Raw genomic sequence first — 16,697 nt, 5'->3', positions numbered from 1 at the left:
GTATAGAACGTTGGTTCGGCCGCATTTGGAATACTGCGTCCAGTTCTGGTCGCCACACTACCAGAAGGACGTGGAGGCTTTGGAGAGAGTACAGAGGAGGTTTACCAGGATGTTGCCTGGTATGGAGGGGCTTGGTTATGAGGAGAGATTGGGTAAACTGGGGTTGTTCTCCCTGGAAAGACGGAGGATGAGGGGAGACTTAATAGAGGTGTATAAAATTATGAAAGGCATAGATAGGGTGAACGGTGGGAAGCTTTTCCCCAGGTCGGTGGTGACGTTCACGAGGGGTCATAGGTTCAAGGTGAAGGGGGGAGGTTTAACACAGATATCAGAAGGACATATTTTACACAGAGGGTGGTGGGGGCCTGGAATGCGCTGCCAGGCAAGGTGGTGGAGGCGGACACACTGGGGACGTTTAAGACTTATCTAGATAGCCATATGAACGGAGTGGGAATGGAGGGAGACAAAAGAATGGTCTAGTTTGGACCAGGGAGCAGCACGGGCTTGGAGGGCCGAAGGGCCTGTTCCTGTGCTGCATTGTTCTTTGTTCTTGAAGGTGGTGGGTGCCTGCAACTCGCTGCCGGGGGTGGTAGTGGAAGCGGATACGGTAGTGACTTTTAAGGGGCATCTGAACAAATACATGAATAGGATGGAAATAGGGGAACATGGTCCCCGGAAGGGTAGGGGGTTTTAGTTAAGTCAGGCAGCATGATCAGTGCAGGCTTGGAGGGCCTGTTCTTGTGCTGTAATTTTCTTTGTTCTTATTTCATTGGAAATGTGCTCTCCCAGGCTCAAAGAGCATCAGCTCATTGGAAGCAGAGGGGTGAAACCAGCCAGTCCAGCAGAAAGAAAACCCTTCAACCTTCCACTTCACCAACTGTCAGAATGAACATGGTTCAGTGCTGGATGTGATTAACAGCAGAAACCAACTCGATAATCATTTGTGAATCTGTTGGTGTTTCTGCAGGTTGGATAACCGAGTCAATCCCTTCCCACACACAGAGCAGGTGAACGGCCGCTCCCCAGTGTGAACTCGCTGGTGTATCCGCAGTGCAGATGACCATTTAAATCTCATTGTGCAGTGAGAGCAGCTGAACGGTCTCTCCTCAGTGTGAATGCGCTGGTGGGACACCAGATCCACTGAGCTTTTGAATCCGCTCCCACAGTCAGAACATTTAAAGGGTCTCTCATTGCTGTGAATGAGATTGTGTCTCAGCAGGATGGATAACTGAGTGAACCCGTTCCCACACACAGAGCAGGTGAATGGCCTCTCCCCAGTATGAACTCGCTGGTGTTTCCGCAGGTGGAATGACGTTCTAAACTTCTTTGAGCAGTGAGAGCAGCTGAACGGTCTCTCCTCAGTGTGAGTGCGTTGGTGGGACACCAGTTCTCGAGAACTTTTAAATCCACTCCCACAGTCAGTACATTTAAAGGGTCTCTCATAGGTGTGAGTGACTTTGTGACTCAGCAGGTGGGAAATGCGAGTGAATCCCTTCCCACACTGAGAGCAGGTGAACGGTCTCTCCCCAGTGTGAACTCGCTGGTGTCTCTGCAGGCTGGATGACTGAGTGAATCCCTTCCCACACACAGAGCAGCTGAACGGTCTCTCTCCAGTGTGACTGCGTCGATGAGTTTCCAGCTCTGATGGGGCTTTGTATCCCTTCCCACATTCCCCACATTTCCACGGTTTCTCTATGGTGCGGGTGTCCTTGTGACTCTCCAGGTTAAACAATCAGTTAAATCTCACACAGAACACGGGTACAGTCTCTCCCGCTGTGAATGCTGCAATGTATTTTCAGGCTGTGTAACTGGTGAAAGCTCTTTCCACACTCAGTGTACTGGAACACTCTCACTCGGGTGTGTGTGTGTGTGTCTCGGTGCTTTTCCAGTCACACTGATGTTGAGAATCTTCTGAAGCAGAAAGAACAGTGAAACATTTCACCTTCTAGAATCAAAGGTCAGTGATATTCAGGTCCCGATAAATTGAATGCTGACGTGATGTTTGTTTTGAGTTTTTGTCTGTAAATCCTCACCTTCTGATATCCTGTAAAACGAGTTTGAAAAATTAATCAGTGTCAGTACAGCATAGAAATTCAGAACAGACAATTCTAGTTTCTATGGAACATTCTTTCTTCTCTCATTCCCCAAAAGCTGTAAATCTTCATCCCACACACTCTCCCTCCATTCTCACTCTGCTGTATCTAATATTCGCCCTCCCAATTCTCCTGAAGGTGCTGATTGAGGCTGATTGACAGATCCATGCTCACGGCTTCCTGTCCTGGACACAGAGAGCTGAAAATCTCCATGCAGGCTTCCGGCCGAACAGAAATATGATGATATTCCTCGACTAAGAATGTTTTAAATGGATTGTTTCAGTTAGTGAAGATACAGGGGGTTGTGATTGATGATAGTCTTGAACTTGCTGCCTGTGAGGGTGGTCATAGAGTTTGACAGCATGGAAAGAGGCCCTTCAGCCTATCGTGTTTGCGCCGACCATCAAACACCTTTCTATTCTAATCCCATTTTCCACTCTTGGTGCGTAACCTTGTGTGCTATGGCATTTCAAGAGCTCATCTAAATACTTCTTAAATGTTTCAGGCAGTGAGTTCCAGATTCCCACCACCGTCTGAGTGAAAAGGTTTTTCCTCACATCTCCTATAAACCTACTGCCCCTGAACTTAAATCCATGCCTTTGGTTATTGCCCCCTCTACTAAAGAGAAAAGTTCCTTCCTGTCCCCCTCCATCTGTGCCCCTCAGAATTTTATACACCTCAATAAGGTCTCTCTCACCCTTCTCTGCTCCAAGAAAAACAACACCAGCCTATCCAGTTTCTCTTGATAGCTGAAACACTCCAGCCCAGGCAACACCCTGGGAAATTTCCTCTGCACCTTCTACAGTGCAATTACATCCTTCCTATAGTGTGGCAACCAGAACTGCACACAGTACTCCACCATAGTGTGGCCAACCAGCGTTTTGTATAGCTCCATTATAACCTCCCTGCTCTTATATTCAATGCCTCGGTTAATGAAGGCAAGTATCCCATGTGCCTTCTGAACCACCTTATGTCGCTGTCCTACTGTCTTCAGAGATCTATGAACATACGCACCAAGGTCCCTCTGATCCTCTGTACCTCCGAGGATCTGACTATTCATTGTGCATTCCGAGATGCCGCTTTTAAAAACTGCTTCAATTGAAGCTAAAGTGTAACCAAATGACTTCAACCAAGCACAGCATGTCAATACTACACTTGATCTTCGCCAAAAGGCCGAGAAGCGATACCTCCTGCTCTTAAGCGTGTCAAGTTCAGGAGTAACCTGCCCGCTAAGGCTATTGGGCACAGGATTCGTGTGATGCTGTATCCATCAAGGATTTAAAGCACAGATGTACATAAATTGGCAATAAATAGTAAAATAAACTGACAGAACAGAGGAGGAGGTTTGGTCTGAAGCTCATTGGCCAACCAACTTCCGCATTCAGACAATGGGGAGCTCTGATTGACTGGAGGACCAGACTCCTTGCGGTCCTCCAACTCTTCCCATTGGTCAAAACCTCAGTATCTTCGTCAGCGGGTGGGCACCTCCCCCGCACATGCGCAGCTTCCCTCTCCCTTGAACATGCGCAGTCCGGGCCGGCGGGAGGAGATCACCGAGCGGCTTCTCGCTCTGGCCGGAGCTGTCAGCCGGTTGCCTGGAAACCTTGGCTGGAGGAGGGGGAACATCGGGTGGGGACGGCCGGGCCTGCGCATTGGAACCGCAGTGACGTCACCGGAGAGCAGCGAGATTCCTATTGGCTGATTCAGGCAGGGCTCTATTGTGACGCCACAATGCGGAAGTTGGCCAATGAGCTTCAGATTAAACCTTCCGCCTCTGCAACATCTGGGAGGAAATCAATGTTTCCCCCTTTCCATTTCTTTTCTCATTCTGGGGACTTGCAGCAACTGAAGGGTAAGGTCGTGAATCCAGTCTGTATATTCCACACATTTTTAGTCCAGTCATATGGGCATATATCTGTCTGGCCGCCTGCATTGAGATTTTCAGCTCTCTGTGTGCAGGACAGGAAGCCGTGAGCATGGATCTGTCAATCAGCCTCAATCAGCACCTTGAGGAGAATTGGGAGGGTGAATATTAGATACAGCAGAGTGAGAATGGAGGGAGAGTGTGTGGGATGGAGATTTACAGCTTTTGGGGATTGAGAGAGAAAGAATGTTCCACAGAAACTGGAATTGTCTGTTCTGAATTTTGATCCTGTACTGACACTGATGACTTGTGTCAACTTGTTTTACAGGATATTGAAAGAGGAATCACAGGCTAAAATCTCGAACGTCACGTCGAGATCTGGCAGAGTCATATTCCTTGGGACCTGAATATCATCGGCCATTGAATCTGGAAGATTTGAAAAGATTTCAAACATCAATCTGACTGAAAAAGCACCAACACACTTCCACATTCAAGTGAGAGTGTTCCAGTGCACTGACTGAAGAGCTTTAACCAGTTACACAGCCTGAATAAATATCACACCATTCACAGCGGTGAGACACTGTACACGTGTTCTGTGTGTGGACAAGGCTTCAACTGATTGTCCACCCAAGGCAGAGGCAAGGACACCTGCACCATGGAGAAACCATGGAAATGTGGGGACTGTGGAAAGAGATACAGAGCCCCATGTCGGCTGGATGCTCATCGGCGCAACCACACTGGGGAGAGGCCATTCATTTGCTCTCAATGTGGGGAGGGATTCATTCGGTTCCCCCATCTGCAGTCACACAAGCGAATTCACACTGGCGAGAGACCGTTCACCTGCTCTCAGTGTGGAAAGGGATTCACTGTGTCATCCACTTTGCAGAGACACCAGCGAATTCACACTGGGGAGAGGCCGTTCACCTGCCCTCAGTGTGGGAAGGGATTCAACCAGTTATCCAATCTATGGACACACCAGCGAATTCACACTGGGGAGAGGCCATTCATCTGCTCTCAGTGTGGGAAGGGATTCACTCGGTCATCTGACCTGCAGACACACCAGCGAGTTCACACTGGGGAGAGGCCATTCACCTGCTCTCAGTGTGGAAAGGGATTCACTGTGTCATCCGCCTTGCAGAGACACCAGCGAGTTCACACTGGGGAGAGGCCATTCACCTGCTCTCAGTGTGGGAAGAGATTCACTCAGTCATCCGTCCTGCGGACACATCAGCGAGTTCACACTGGGGAGAAACCGTTCACCTGCTCTCAGTGTGGGAAGGAATTCACTCAGTGATCCCACCTGTTGAGACATCAGTGAGGTTACACTGGGGAGAAACCGTTCACCTGCTGAGTGTATAAAAAGGGTTCAGAATTTCATCACAGCTGCTGAGGCACCAACAAGTTCACAGGGGTTGGATTCTGCTGTTATTGTTTCTGCTCTCAATTACATCAGGACATTTTGTTCATTCTCACAGTTGGTCAATGGGGAGGGTCAGAGGGTTTCTTTCTGCTGGACTGGCCGGTCTCATGACTTTGCCTCCAGTGGGCTGATGCTCTTTGAGTCTTGTTGCGAATACCTGGTTTCAAATTTCACAAGGATCACAGAGTGACAGGGTGTGAGGAAGTTAAGAGTTACTATTTCTGTTTGAAACTTCCCAAATGCTCATCCAATTTCCTTTGTAATTGTTTATTGTCTCCACTTCCTCCACCCTCGTAGGCAGCGAGTTCCACGTCATTACCATTCACTGCATCAAAATATTCTTCCTCACATCCGCCCCTGCATCTCTGACCCAAAACCTTAAATCTGTGCCCCCCTCATCCTTGTCCCATCAACTAATGGGAACAGCTTTTCTTTGTCCACCTTATCTAAACCTGTCAGAATCTTGTCCACCTCTATCAAATCTCACCTCAACCTCCTTTGCTCCAAGAGGACCAACCCCAGCCTGACATCGAGAATAAAGAACAAACTAACAGAATATGTTAATACCTGAAATCAAATGGGAATGTTTAATTTCTGTTTTAAAGATATTGTAAATATATTGTCCTGGACAATAAAGGAATTGGAATAACTCACCTTGGGTGTGGTTGAATGGAATATATCAATCTGGAATCCACCTTCAGTCCAGTGAAAGTCTGGAATGTGTAGCTGGAAATCTTTCCCAAATATCACTGTGGATGTACTTACACGATGTGGAGATGCTGGCGTTCGACTGGGGTAAACACAGTAAGAAGTCTCACAACATCAAGTTAAAGTCCAACAGGTTTATTTGGTAGCAAACGCCACTTGCTTTCGGAGTGCTGCTCCTTCGTCAGGTGAGTGGGAGTTCTGTTCACAAAACAGGATTTTTTATGATCAGATCTCCCACTCACCTGACGAAGGAGCAGCGCTCCGAAAGCTAGTGGCGTTTGCTACCAAATAAACCTGTTGGACTTTAACCTGGTGTTGTGAGACTTCTTACTGTGTACTTACACCTTCGGCATTGTAGCAGTTCAGGAAGGCAGTGTTGGGGTTGACCATGTCTGAGGCAGCTACATACAGCCACATATTCTGTTATAATTGAAGGACTGCAGATTGAATGTGAGGCATTATGGGACATGACTATCTTGACCACATTCCTGTGACTGCTCAGTTTCTGCAATCACGGACCATTAAAGCTGCTTAGCAGGGCCCCAACAGAGGACCTGGTGAGAATATTTACTCAGAATGAGTTAGAATTAATCTTATTCCAGCACCGCTGGTGTTCAGCGGCTGAGATACCCGAATCTGTGAACAGGAGGTCTGGCCAATCAACAAACAGTGGTAGATAGTTGGTTAAGAAGTTAAAGATATTGGTCAACACCTCAGTATGAAGATCAGAGGGTGGGCTCTCCCCAGCACATGTGCAGCTTCCCCTCTCCCCCACACATGCGCAGTCCTGGGCCGGGGGGAGGGGGAGCTCACCGAGCGGCTTCTCGCTCTGTCCGGAGCCGTCAGCCGGTTGCCTGGAAACCTTGGCTCGATGTGGTGCAGGGGGAGGGGAACAATGGTGGGGGGCGGGTCTCCCGGGTCCGCGCGCCCAGGCCTGAGCACTGGAACCCGGAGACGTCACCGCGGAGCAGAGTGATTCCTATTGGCTGATTCAGGCAGGGCTCCATTGTGACATCACAATGTGGAAGTTGACCAATGAGCTTCAGAGTGAAACTTCCTCCTCTGTACAACACCTGGGAGGAAATCAATGTTTCCCCCTTTCCATTTCTCTTCTCATTCTGGGGGAAATTGGGGACTTGCAGCAACTGAAGGGAAAGGAAGTGAATCCAGTCTGTATATTCCACACATTTCTACTCCAGTAATGTAGACATTTATCTGTCTGGCAGCCTGCATGGAAATTTTCAGCTCTCTGCATCCAGGGCAAGAAGCAGTGAGCATGGATCTGTCAATCACACATGAGGACGGCCTCAACCGGGATCTTGAGTTCATGACACACTATCTGTAACCCCCACAACTTGCCTAGGCTTGCAAAATCTCACTAACTGTCCTGGCTGGAGACAATACACATCTCTTTAACCTGTGCTTAACCCTCTCTCCACTCACATTGTCTGTACCTTTAAGACTTGATTACCTGTAAAGACTCGCATTGCAACCATTATCTTGTAAATTGAGTTTGTGTCTTTATATGCCCTGTTTGTGAACAGAACTCCCACTCCCCTGATGAAGGGGCAGCGCTCCGAAAGCTAGTGGCTTATGCTAACAAATTAACCTGTTGGATTTTAACCTGGTGTTGTGAGATTACTTACTGTGCTTACCCCAGTCCAACGCCGGCATCTCCACACTCTGAGTGGAAATAGAGAGAAGTAGGAGAGGCCGGAGGTGAGGAGAGAGATTTTATACATCTGCAACTCAACAGGAACTTTGACAAAATTTCCAAACCCTGTGAACACCATCAGCTCCAAGTTCCTCTCCAACCCACACACCATCCTGACTTGTCTGACATCCAGTACTGAAAGAACAGAAATTTATTTCATATAAATACTGGGAAGACTGAACCCATTGTGTTCAGTCCCCACTACAAACTCCACTCCCTCGCCAACAACTTTATCTCTCCTCCTGGCAACTGTCTGAGGCTGAACCAGGCTGTTCACAACCAGGGTGAAATAGTTCATCCCAAGATGAGCTTCCAGCCACATGTCCACATCATCATCAAGACCACCTCCATTCATAGATGCATTAATAGTAATTAATTAATAATAATGAATCATAAAATACAGTGTAGAAGGAGGCCATTCAGCCCATCGAGCCTGCACCGACAACAATCCCATCCAGGCCCTATCCACATATTTCCCTGTTAACCCCCTGATAGCAAGTGGCAATTTATCATGGCCAATCTTTCTAACCGGCACATAGAAGCATAGAATATTACAGCACAGAAACAGGCCTTTTGGCCCTTCTTGTCTGTGCCGAACCATTTTTCTGCCTCGTCCCACTGACCCACACCTGGACCATATCCCTCCATACCCCTCTCATCCATGTACCTGTCCAAGTTTTTCTTAAATGTTAAAAGTGAGCCCGCATTCACCACTTCATCTGGCAGCTCATTCCACACTCCCACCACTCTCTGCGTGAAGAAGTCCCCCCTAATATTCCCTTTAAACTTTTCCCCCTTCACCCTTAACCCACGTCCTCTAGTTTTCTTCTCCCCGAGCCTCAGTGGAAAAAGCCTGCTTGCATTCACTCTATCTATACCCATCATAATTTTATACACCTCTATCAAATCTCCCCTCATTCTTCTACGCTCCAGGGAATAAAGTCCTAACCTATTCAACCTTTCTCTGTAACTCAGTTTCTCAAGTCCCGGCAATATCCTTGTAAACCTTCTCTGCACGCTTTCAACCTTATTAATATCCTTCCTGTAATTAGGTGACCAAAACTGCACACAATACTCTAAATTCAACCTCACCAATGTCTTATACAACCTCATCATAACATTCCATCTCTTCTACTCAATACTTTAATTTATAAAGGCCAATGTACCAAAAGCATTCTTTACAACCCTATCTACCTGTGACGCCACTTTTAGGGAATTATGTATCTGTATTCCCAGATCCCTCTGTTCTACTGCACTCTTCAGTGTCCTACCATTTACCTTGTATGTTCTACCTTGGTTTGTCCTTCCAAAATGCAATACCTCACACTTGTCTGCATTAAACTCCATCTGCCATTTTTCAGCCCATTTTTCTAGCTGGTCCAAATCCCTCTGCAAGCTTTGAAAACCTTCCTCACTAAACACTACACCTCCAATCTTTGTATCAACAACAAATTTGCTGATCCAATTTACCACATTATCATCCAGATCATTGATATCGGTGACAAACAACAATGGATCCAGCACTGATCCATGTGGCACACCACTCGTCACAGGCCTCCAATCAGAGAAGCAATCCTCCACTACCACTCTCTGGCTTCGTCCATTGAGCCAATGTCTAATCCAATTTACTACCTCTCCATGTACACCGAGCGACTGAACCATCCTAACTAACCTCCCATGTGGGACCTTGTCAAAGGCGTTACTGAAGTCCATGTAGACAACATCCACTGCCTTCCCTTCATCCACTTTCCTGGTAACCTCCTCGAAAAACTCTAATAGATTGGTTAAACATGACCGACCACGCACAAAGCTGGACTCTCCCTAATAAGTCCCTGTCTATCCAACTATTTGCAGATCCTATCTCTTCGTACTCCTTCCAATAATTTATCTGCTACTGACATCAAAGTTACCGGCCTATAATTTCCCACATTACTTTTTGAGCCTTTTTAAACAACGGAACAACATGAGCTATCCTCCAATCATCCGGCACCTCACCCGTGGATACCAACATTTTAAATATATCTGCCAGGGCCCTTTGGACTGTGGAAGGAAACCGGAACACCCGGAGGAAACCCACACAGACACGGGGAGAATGTAGAAACTCTGCACAGACAGCGACCCGAGGCTGGAATTGAACCCGGGTCCCTGGCGCTGTTAGGCAGCTGCACTAACCACTGTGCCACCAGGTCACATGTCAGTGACATCACCTGACTCCAGCCCAGTCTCAGCTCATCTGGAACCCTCACGCATTCCATTGTGACGTCACACTCTCACCCATTCCATTGTGACGTCACACCCTCACCCATTCCATTGTGACGTCCCACCCTCACCCATTCCATTGTGACGTCACACTCTCATCCATTCCATTGTGACGTCACACCCTCACCCATTCCATTGTGACGTCACACTCTCAACCATTCCATTGTGACGTCACACCCTCACCCACTCCATTGTGCCGTCAGGGCTTCACTCTCCGATCACAATCCCTGCCGGCCTCCCACATGCAGCCTCAATGGCGGCAGTCAGCCCGGGTCTAACACTACAAGCTGCCGCTCCATTTGGTACAAAGGGGAGGGACCGGGAAGTTCATTTCCGGGGTTTGGGTTTGAACAACATGTTTACAAAGTCTCTCCACCCACCCGCCACATTTATCATTCCCCGCACGCCGCCCCCGACCTCGTATTGATCTCGCTTCCGAGTTAAAACCGTCCGTCTGTCGCCATTACCCGCACTGCGCATGCTTCAGGTCCCGCCCCTCATTCACTCCGATTGGTTGGAGGACCAGCCGCTCCCGCTCGGTCCTCCAGCCCCGCCCCCTCTTACTATTGGTCCGGAGCTGCCGTCAATCAGCCCCCGGGCATTGTGATGTGGAGCATGCGCAGTGTCATTGCTGGCCTTGGCGCTTGTTTGTCCCGGAGAAGCGGAGTCAGCGTTAGGCGGTGGCTGGGAGGATTTGGAAACACTTTGTGGATCCGCAAACCCTTCAGAATCATTGTCAGCTCCCTGGTTTGCAGCTGCGGGGCTTCTCCCTCCCTCCCTCCCGGGAACAGGCCCAGGTTAACGGCCCCATCCTGGCTCAGCCACTGGAGGATGGTTCACATCAGAGGATGGGGGAGGGGGACAATAAATAAGAGGTTACACTTTGGCCTCAAATCAATGAGGACTCTGATCTCTGGGAAGGAAGGAAACCCTGGGAGGTGGGCGGGGAGGATTCACAAACACCCGCTGGAGGCCCCAACACCCCCAGTAAGACCCATTGGTTTTATTGTCAGTCTGCAGACAGGAGCTGGAGAACTGAACCCAGACAGAGGAGAGGGAGGGAGAAAACTGGGAGTGGAGGAAAGAAATGGTGAGATGGGTTTGGATTTCAGCCCAAGGAGGAGGGAGAGTGTGTGGGATGGGGATTTACTGATTTGGGGGAACAAGAAGGGAAGAAATGTTCCAGAGAAACTAGAATTGTCTGTTCAGAGTTTGTATCGTGTTCTGACAGTGATGACTTTTCTAAACTGTTTTTACAGGATATTGGAAGTGAAAGAATGGCAGTCGGAAAACTCAAACCGGACATCACATCTGACAAAGTCATTCAGTTCCTTCGGAGCTGAATATCATTGGTCTTTGAATATAGAAAGAGAAATATTTGTCTGTTCTGCCTGTGGTCAAAGAAATTAAACATCAGTATGACCGGAAAAGCATCGAGACAAACACACCCGAGTGAGAGTGTTCCAGTGAACTGAATGTGGAAAGAGCTTTAACCAGTTACACAGCCTGAAAAAACATCACAGTTCACAGCAGGGTGAAACTACGTGTATGTTGTGTGTGTGGATGAGGCTTGAACTGATCATCCAACCTGGAGAAACACAAGGACACCAGCACCATGGAGAAACCGTGGAAATGTGTGGAGTGCGGGAAGGGATTCGGTTTCCCATCACAACTGGAAGTTCATCGGCGCAGTCACACTGGGGAGAGACCGTTCACCTGCTCTGTTTGTGGGAAGGGATTCACCCATTCATACAACCTTCTGACTTACCGACGGGTTCACACTGGGGAGAGGCCGTTCACCTGCCCTGTGTGTGGGAAGGGATTCACTCGCTCATCCCACATTGTGACACACCAACTTGTTCACACTGATGAGAGAATGTTTACATGTTCTGACTGTGAGAAGAGTTTTAAATGCAAAAAAGATCTGCTGACGCACCAACGTATTCACACTGGGGAGAGACCGTTCACCTGCTCTGTGTGTGGGAAAGGATTCATTCAGTCATCTCACTTGCAGACACATCAACTTGTTCACTCTGATAACAAACTTTTTAATTGTTCCCACTGTGAGAAGAGCTTTAAAAATAAAAAAGATCTGCTGACGCACCAATATGCTCACACTGGGGAGAGGCCATTCACCTGCTGTGTGTGTGGGAAGGGATTCAGCCGTCCATCTGCCCTATTGAACCACCAGAGAATTCACACTGGGGAGAGGCCCTTCACCTGCTCAGACTGTGGGAAGGGATTCATTAATTCATCCAACCTTCTGATACACCAGCAACTCCACACAGGGGATCGACCGTTCACCTGCTCTGAATGTGGGAAGGGATTCACCCGTTCATACAACCTTCTGACACACCAGCAGGTTCACAGTGAGGAGAGGCCATTCACTTGCTCCGTGTGTGGGAAGGGATTCACTCGTTCATCCAACCTATTGAATCACCAGCGAGTTCACACTGGGGAGAGGCCGTTCACCTGCTCCATGTGTGGGAAGGGATTCAGTCAGTCATCCAACCTGCTGACACATCAGAGAGTTCACAGTGGGGAGAGGCCATTTACCTGCTCTGTCTGTGGGAAGGGATTTTCTCATTTATCTTATCTTCTGAAACACCAGCGAGTTCACACTGGGGAGAGGCCGTTCACCTGTAATGTCTGTGGAAAGGGATTTATTCAGTCATCCCACCTGCTAACACACCGGCGAGTTCACAAGGGACTGCAAGGTTTGGATTCTACACTTATCGATGCTGTTAATCATATCCAGGTCTGAATCATGTTCACTCTGACTTTTTTCTTCTGTTGAGGTTTGATATTCTGAATAAATGTGAAATAGACATTTGATTGAATCATTGTTGTAGATTTTTGTCTTTTCCATTTGAGTGTTTAACGTCACCAGGCTGGAGCTCAGAAAGGGCAATCTGAGGGAGGGTCATACAGGAGGAACAGAACTTCATTCTTGACCCAGTCCTTCAGGGTCACGCTGAGAGGGTCACACAGCACTTTGGTCTTTTTCGTCACTTTTCACTGACAGCAAAGTCCCCGTGTGGGTGAATCCTGAGGTGTGTAAGAAATGTGTCCCAGTCGTTCTTTTCCATGGTTCCGAGCTCCTAGACACAGAACAGAAGCTCCTTTACAACTGTGTTTAGAGTCAGGAAGAACAACGGTGAATGCTGGAAACGTGCTGTCAAAGATTGGTGTAAAACTGGGATCTATTCCTGACTGAGAGTGAAACGGCAGGTTTAGGTTTCCAAGCTAAAAATGAAAAAAAGTCTAAAACATTTTAATGTGTGTGTGTCAGTCCTGGTTTATTGAACAGAAACTGGCTTAAAATAAATTGGTTGAAGTCTGCATTAAAGGAGGAGCTGGAGAAGTTCAAAGGAGCCTGTTAACTGCTGGGACAATTAGACAACAATTTGATTCCCAGATAGAGAAGGAGCTGCAGTGTGTGAGCAAGAATTCTCAGTTTTGTTGATGTGTGCTTCCCATACACTATCCTTTTAAATAAACCTCACTCCTATCAGCCTTTAACTATTATAAAGAGAACAGAGAGAAGCTGAGCAGCACCAGAGCCCTGACTGACCATTTAAGAATGAGTGATGTGTTGAGCTGAAGTTTCCTGTTGGTAGTTTTCTGGGTGATCTCCTTATTTTGATCATTCTCAGTGATCCCTGGGTGTGAACCTGCTCTCCTCTTTTTCAGACATTCACTCACTTAACATCTCTCTCTCAGAAACTCAATCGCTCAACATCTCTCATCTCTCTCACACTCACTGAACGTCGCTCTCTCTCTCCAGGCATTCACTCACACCTTACCTTCCACCTCTCTTACACTCTAACCTCGCTCCTCTCTCACATTCACTTAACCTCTCTCCTCTCAGAAACTGTCTTCGTCACTTACTGTCTCTCTATCGTTCTTTCAAACACTCACTCATTTAACCTTCCTATTTCAGATAATGCTTAAACTTGTTCATTGTTTTCTCTCTCTCATTACCTCTCTCTGAAAAAGCACAAACACACTTCATCTCTCTTCGCTGTCTGAGAAAACATTTAATTGATGGAGATTCAATCCTCTCTGTTTCTCTCTCCCACTTCCTCTGACAGGCCCTGACTCACTTTAAATCTCCTCTTTTCTAATAACCCTCTTTGGGAAAACTCATTTGTTCTCTAATTCCTCCTCATTTCTCCCAGTGATGACCCTCAGTCCATCTCCCAATTCAGTGAATGTGTTAAAAATCCAAATAATCTCCTTTCTTTATTGTTTAAAATAGGAATGGAGGTGAATGTAATGCTGAGAACGGCAGCAATCTGTGTGGTTGTTCTTGATGCTGTCAGAGTGAGTTCACCCTCACAGACAGGAAGACTGTTCACGGTGATAACATCAAACTGACGCTGGCTGTTTCATTCTCAGGTAACACAACTTCCTGTTTCTCTGCTGCCGGTTCAAAAACGCACATCTCACTTCTGAGCAGAAAATAAATCCAGGCACAACAATCTGGTGAGAACGGGTGGCACGGCAGCACAGTGGTTAGCACTGCTGCTTCACAGCTCCAGGGACCTGGGTTCGATTCCCGGCTCGGGTCACTGTCTGTGCGGAGTTTGCACATTCTCCTCGTGTCTGCGTGGGTTTCCTCCTGGTGCTCCGGTTTCCTCCCACAGTCCAAAGATGTGCGGGTTAGGTTGATTGGCCAAACTCAATTGCCCCTTAGTGTTCCGGGATGCGTAGATTAGAGGGATTAGCGGGTAAATATGTAGGGATATGGCCTGGATGGGATTGTTGTCGGTGCAGACTTGATGGGCCGAATGGCCTCTTTCTGCACTGTAGGGTTTCTATGGTTTATTAACAGTTCTATGGTTTATAACATCTGTCAATGCGGCCTTTATCTGTCCACAGAGTCAGGGCAGAGTCACACAGGTCACTTTGTAGTGACATTTACAAATGAGCCAGTTATTTCTGTTCAGAGTTTCCATTCCCCGGATATAACCGGCTGTGTTTGTGGATCAGTCACTGAGTTCCCTCTGCTCCCCATAGCCAGGAACTGATAGCCTGCTCCCTTATATTGTATATCATTCTCTCTGTATTGCTTGTTTCCTCTGTTTCTCAGCTTTTATCTTTGACCACCTCATCTTTCTGCTTTTTAAAATCTCTCTCAGTTTTTCTCTCAGTCTTTCTGTCTCTCCCTCTGTACCTCTCTCAGGCTTTGTGTGTTCCTATTTGATCAAGATGTTCAAAATCATGAAGAGTTTCTGATTGATTATAGAGGGAAAAACAGGGAGAAAAGCAGAAAAACCCGGCAGGTCCGGCGGCATCTGTTCAGAGAGTTAACATTTTGAGTCCATATAATTCTTCAGGGCAGGAAAAACATGCGTTATCCATCTTAGATCAGGGAATGTGATGGGGAGATTTAATAGAGGTGTTTAAAATGACAAATGATTTATGATAGTGTCAATGGAGAGAAATTATCTCCCAGGAGCAGGAGGGTCTGTCGATGGAGAGAATCGATTTCCCCGGTGCAGGAGGGTCTGTAAGCAGAAGACACAGAGATTTAATATAATTGACAACAGAACTGAAGGGGGTGATAAGGAGAATGTTTTACACAATAACTTGATATGATCTGGAATGCACAAACTGACAGGTGCTAGAAGCAGGTTTAGTAGTAACTTTCAAAGGGAATTGGATAAATACTTGCAGAGGATAAATTGGCAAAGTTATGGTGAATGGGATTAATTAGACAGTTCACTCATCTTTGTGACATTCTGAATGTATCTCTCCTCGGGTTTTAATATTTGATCTTTTCGATTATAATGTGTCTCAAACAGAAGATTAAAATATTGGGTTTGATGAGCTGTCAGATCTCTTTCCTGTGTGTCTGTGTAACTTGAGAACTGGAGATAACCATGAGGAGGAACTGATTATTTTCAGTTCCTCTAACAGATACACCTCAGATATCAGAAATCCCTGGAGTTTCCCATGTCCTCATTATTCTCGCCTCGAGTATAACAGCTCTCAGTCAGGCCGAGTCAGTCACATGTGTCTCTGTCATGATGTTTCCACTTGTATTTTATCACTCACCTCCCAGTGACACTCACTATAACACAGACACCTTAAAATATCATTGCTCCCTTACACTTTGTCCTCCTATTATAATCAAATGTTTGTTGGGCCTCTTGTCTCCCTTAATGTCAGATTACCTGCAGTTAAAATGACCTCAGAGACACTAAAACTGCAGTTGTAAAATACAGCAGAATTGGAATGACAGACAGGTTATTGTCCGATAATGACAGTGGCAGAGTAACACACACCAGAATCTAAATACATTATATCAATCAACCACGACTCACTCACACTATCAAATGAAACCTAAACTTTGGTTATGGTGCGTGAGATACTGACTGTATTACCATTACATTGGATCTAATGCTTTGTTCACTAACATACTGCAACGTGACTCTAAATATTTTAACAAACATTGTATTTGTTGCACTCAGAGTAAGTCAGTGCTTTGCTGTGTTGTCTCTGTGCTCCATCCCCACTCTGAATGAATTGGAACCTGTGTGTGTCATTGTTACACTGAGACTCTGTCACTGTTATTACTAATGTGGAGATGCCGGCGTTGGACTGGGGTAAACACAGTAAGAAGTTTAACAA

The 16,697-nt window shown here is 46.9% G+C and overlaps 2 protein-coding genes across 5 annotated transcripts in view; both read left to right on the top strand.

Annotated features, from left to right (window-relative positions):
• The window catches only part of LOC144480793 (uncharacterized), a 585,830-nt gene that overhangs the window by 290,268 nt on the left and 278,865 nt on the right, over positions 1–16,697 (top strand). The gene's annotated exons all lie outside the window — the stretch shown is intronic.
• On the top strand, positions 10,674–14,507 carry LOC144480772 (uncharacterized). Of its 4 annotated transcripts, XM_078200349.1 has the most exons (3): positions 10,689–11,148; positions 11,318–12,775; positions 14,320–14,507. In XM_078200349.1, exons 2-3 carry the CDS (start codon positions 11,674–11,676, stop codon positions 14,436–14,438), a joined length of 1,221 nt encoding a protein of 406 aa, XP_078056475.1. In that variant the 5' UTR covers positions 10,689–11,148; positions 11,318–11,673; the 3' UTR covers positions 14,439–14,507. The 4 variants fall into 4 exon arrangements, with proteins under 4 accessions (XP_078056477.1, XP_078056475.1, XP_078056476.1 ...); XM_078200351.1 differs by lacking the exon at positions 14,320–14,507 and having other exon boundaries at positions 10,674–10,805; positions 11,318–12,898; XM_078200350.1 differs by lacking the exon at positions 14,320–14,507 and having other exon boundaries at positions 11,318–12,898.

Source organism: Mustelus asterias, chromosome 30, assembly GCF_964213995.1.
Source record: "Mustelus asterias chromosome 30, sMusAst1.hap1.1, whole genome shotgun sequence".
NCBI lineage: Eukaryota > Metazoa > Chordata > Chondrichthyes > Carcharhiniformes > Triakidae > Mustelus > Mustelus asterias.
This window is presented reverse-complemented; position numbering and strand designations above follow the sequence as displayed.

Coding starts and splice junctions, on each gene's coding strand:
- LOC144480772 (XM_078200349.1), top strand. CDS start 11,674: ATGGAGAAACCGTGGAAATGTGTGGAGTGCGGGAAGGGATTCGGTTTC. Junction 12,776..14,319: donor AGTTCACAAGGGACTGCAAG/GTTTGGATTCTA, acceptor TGTTTAAAATAG/GAATGGAGGTGAATGTAATG.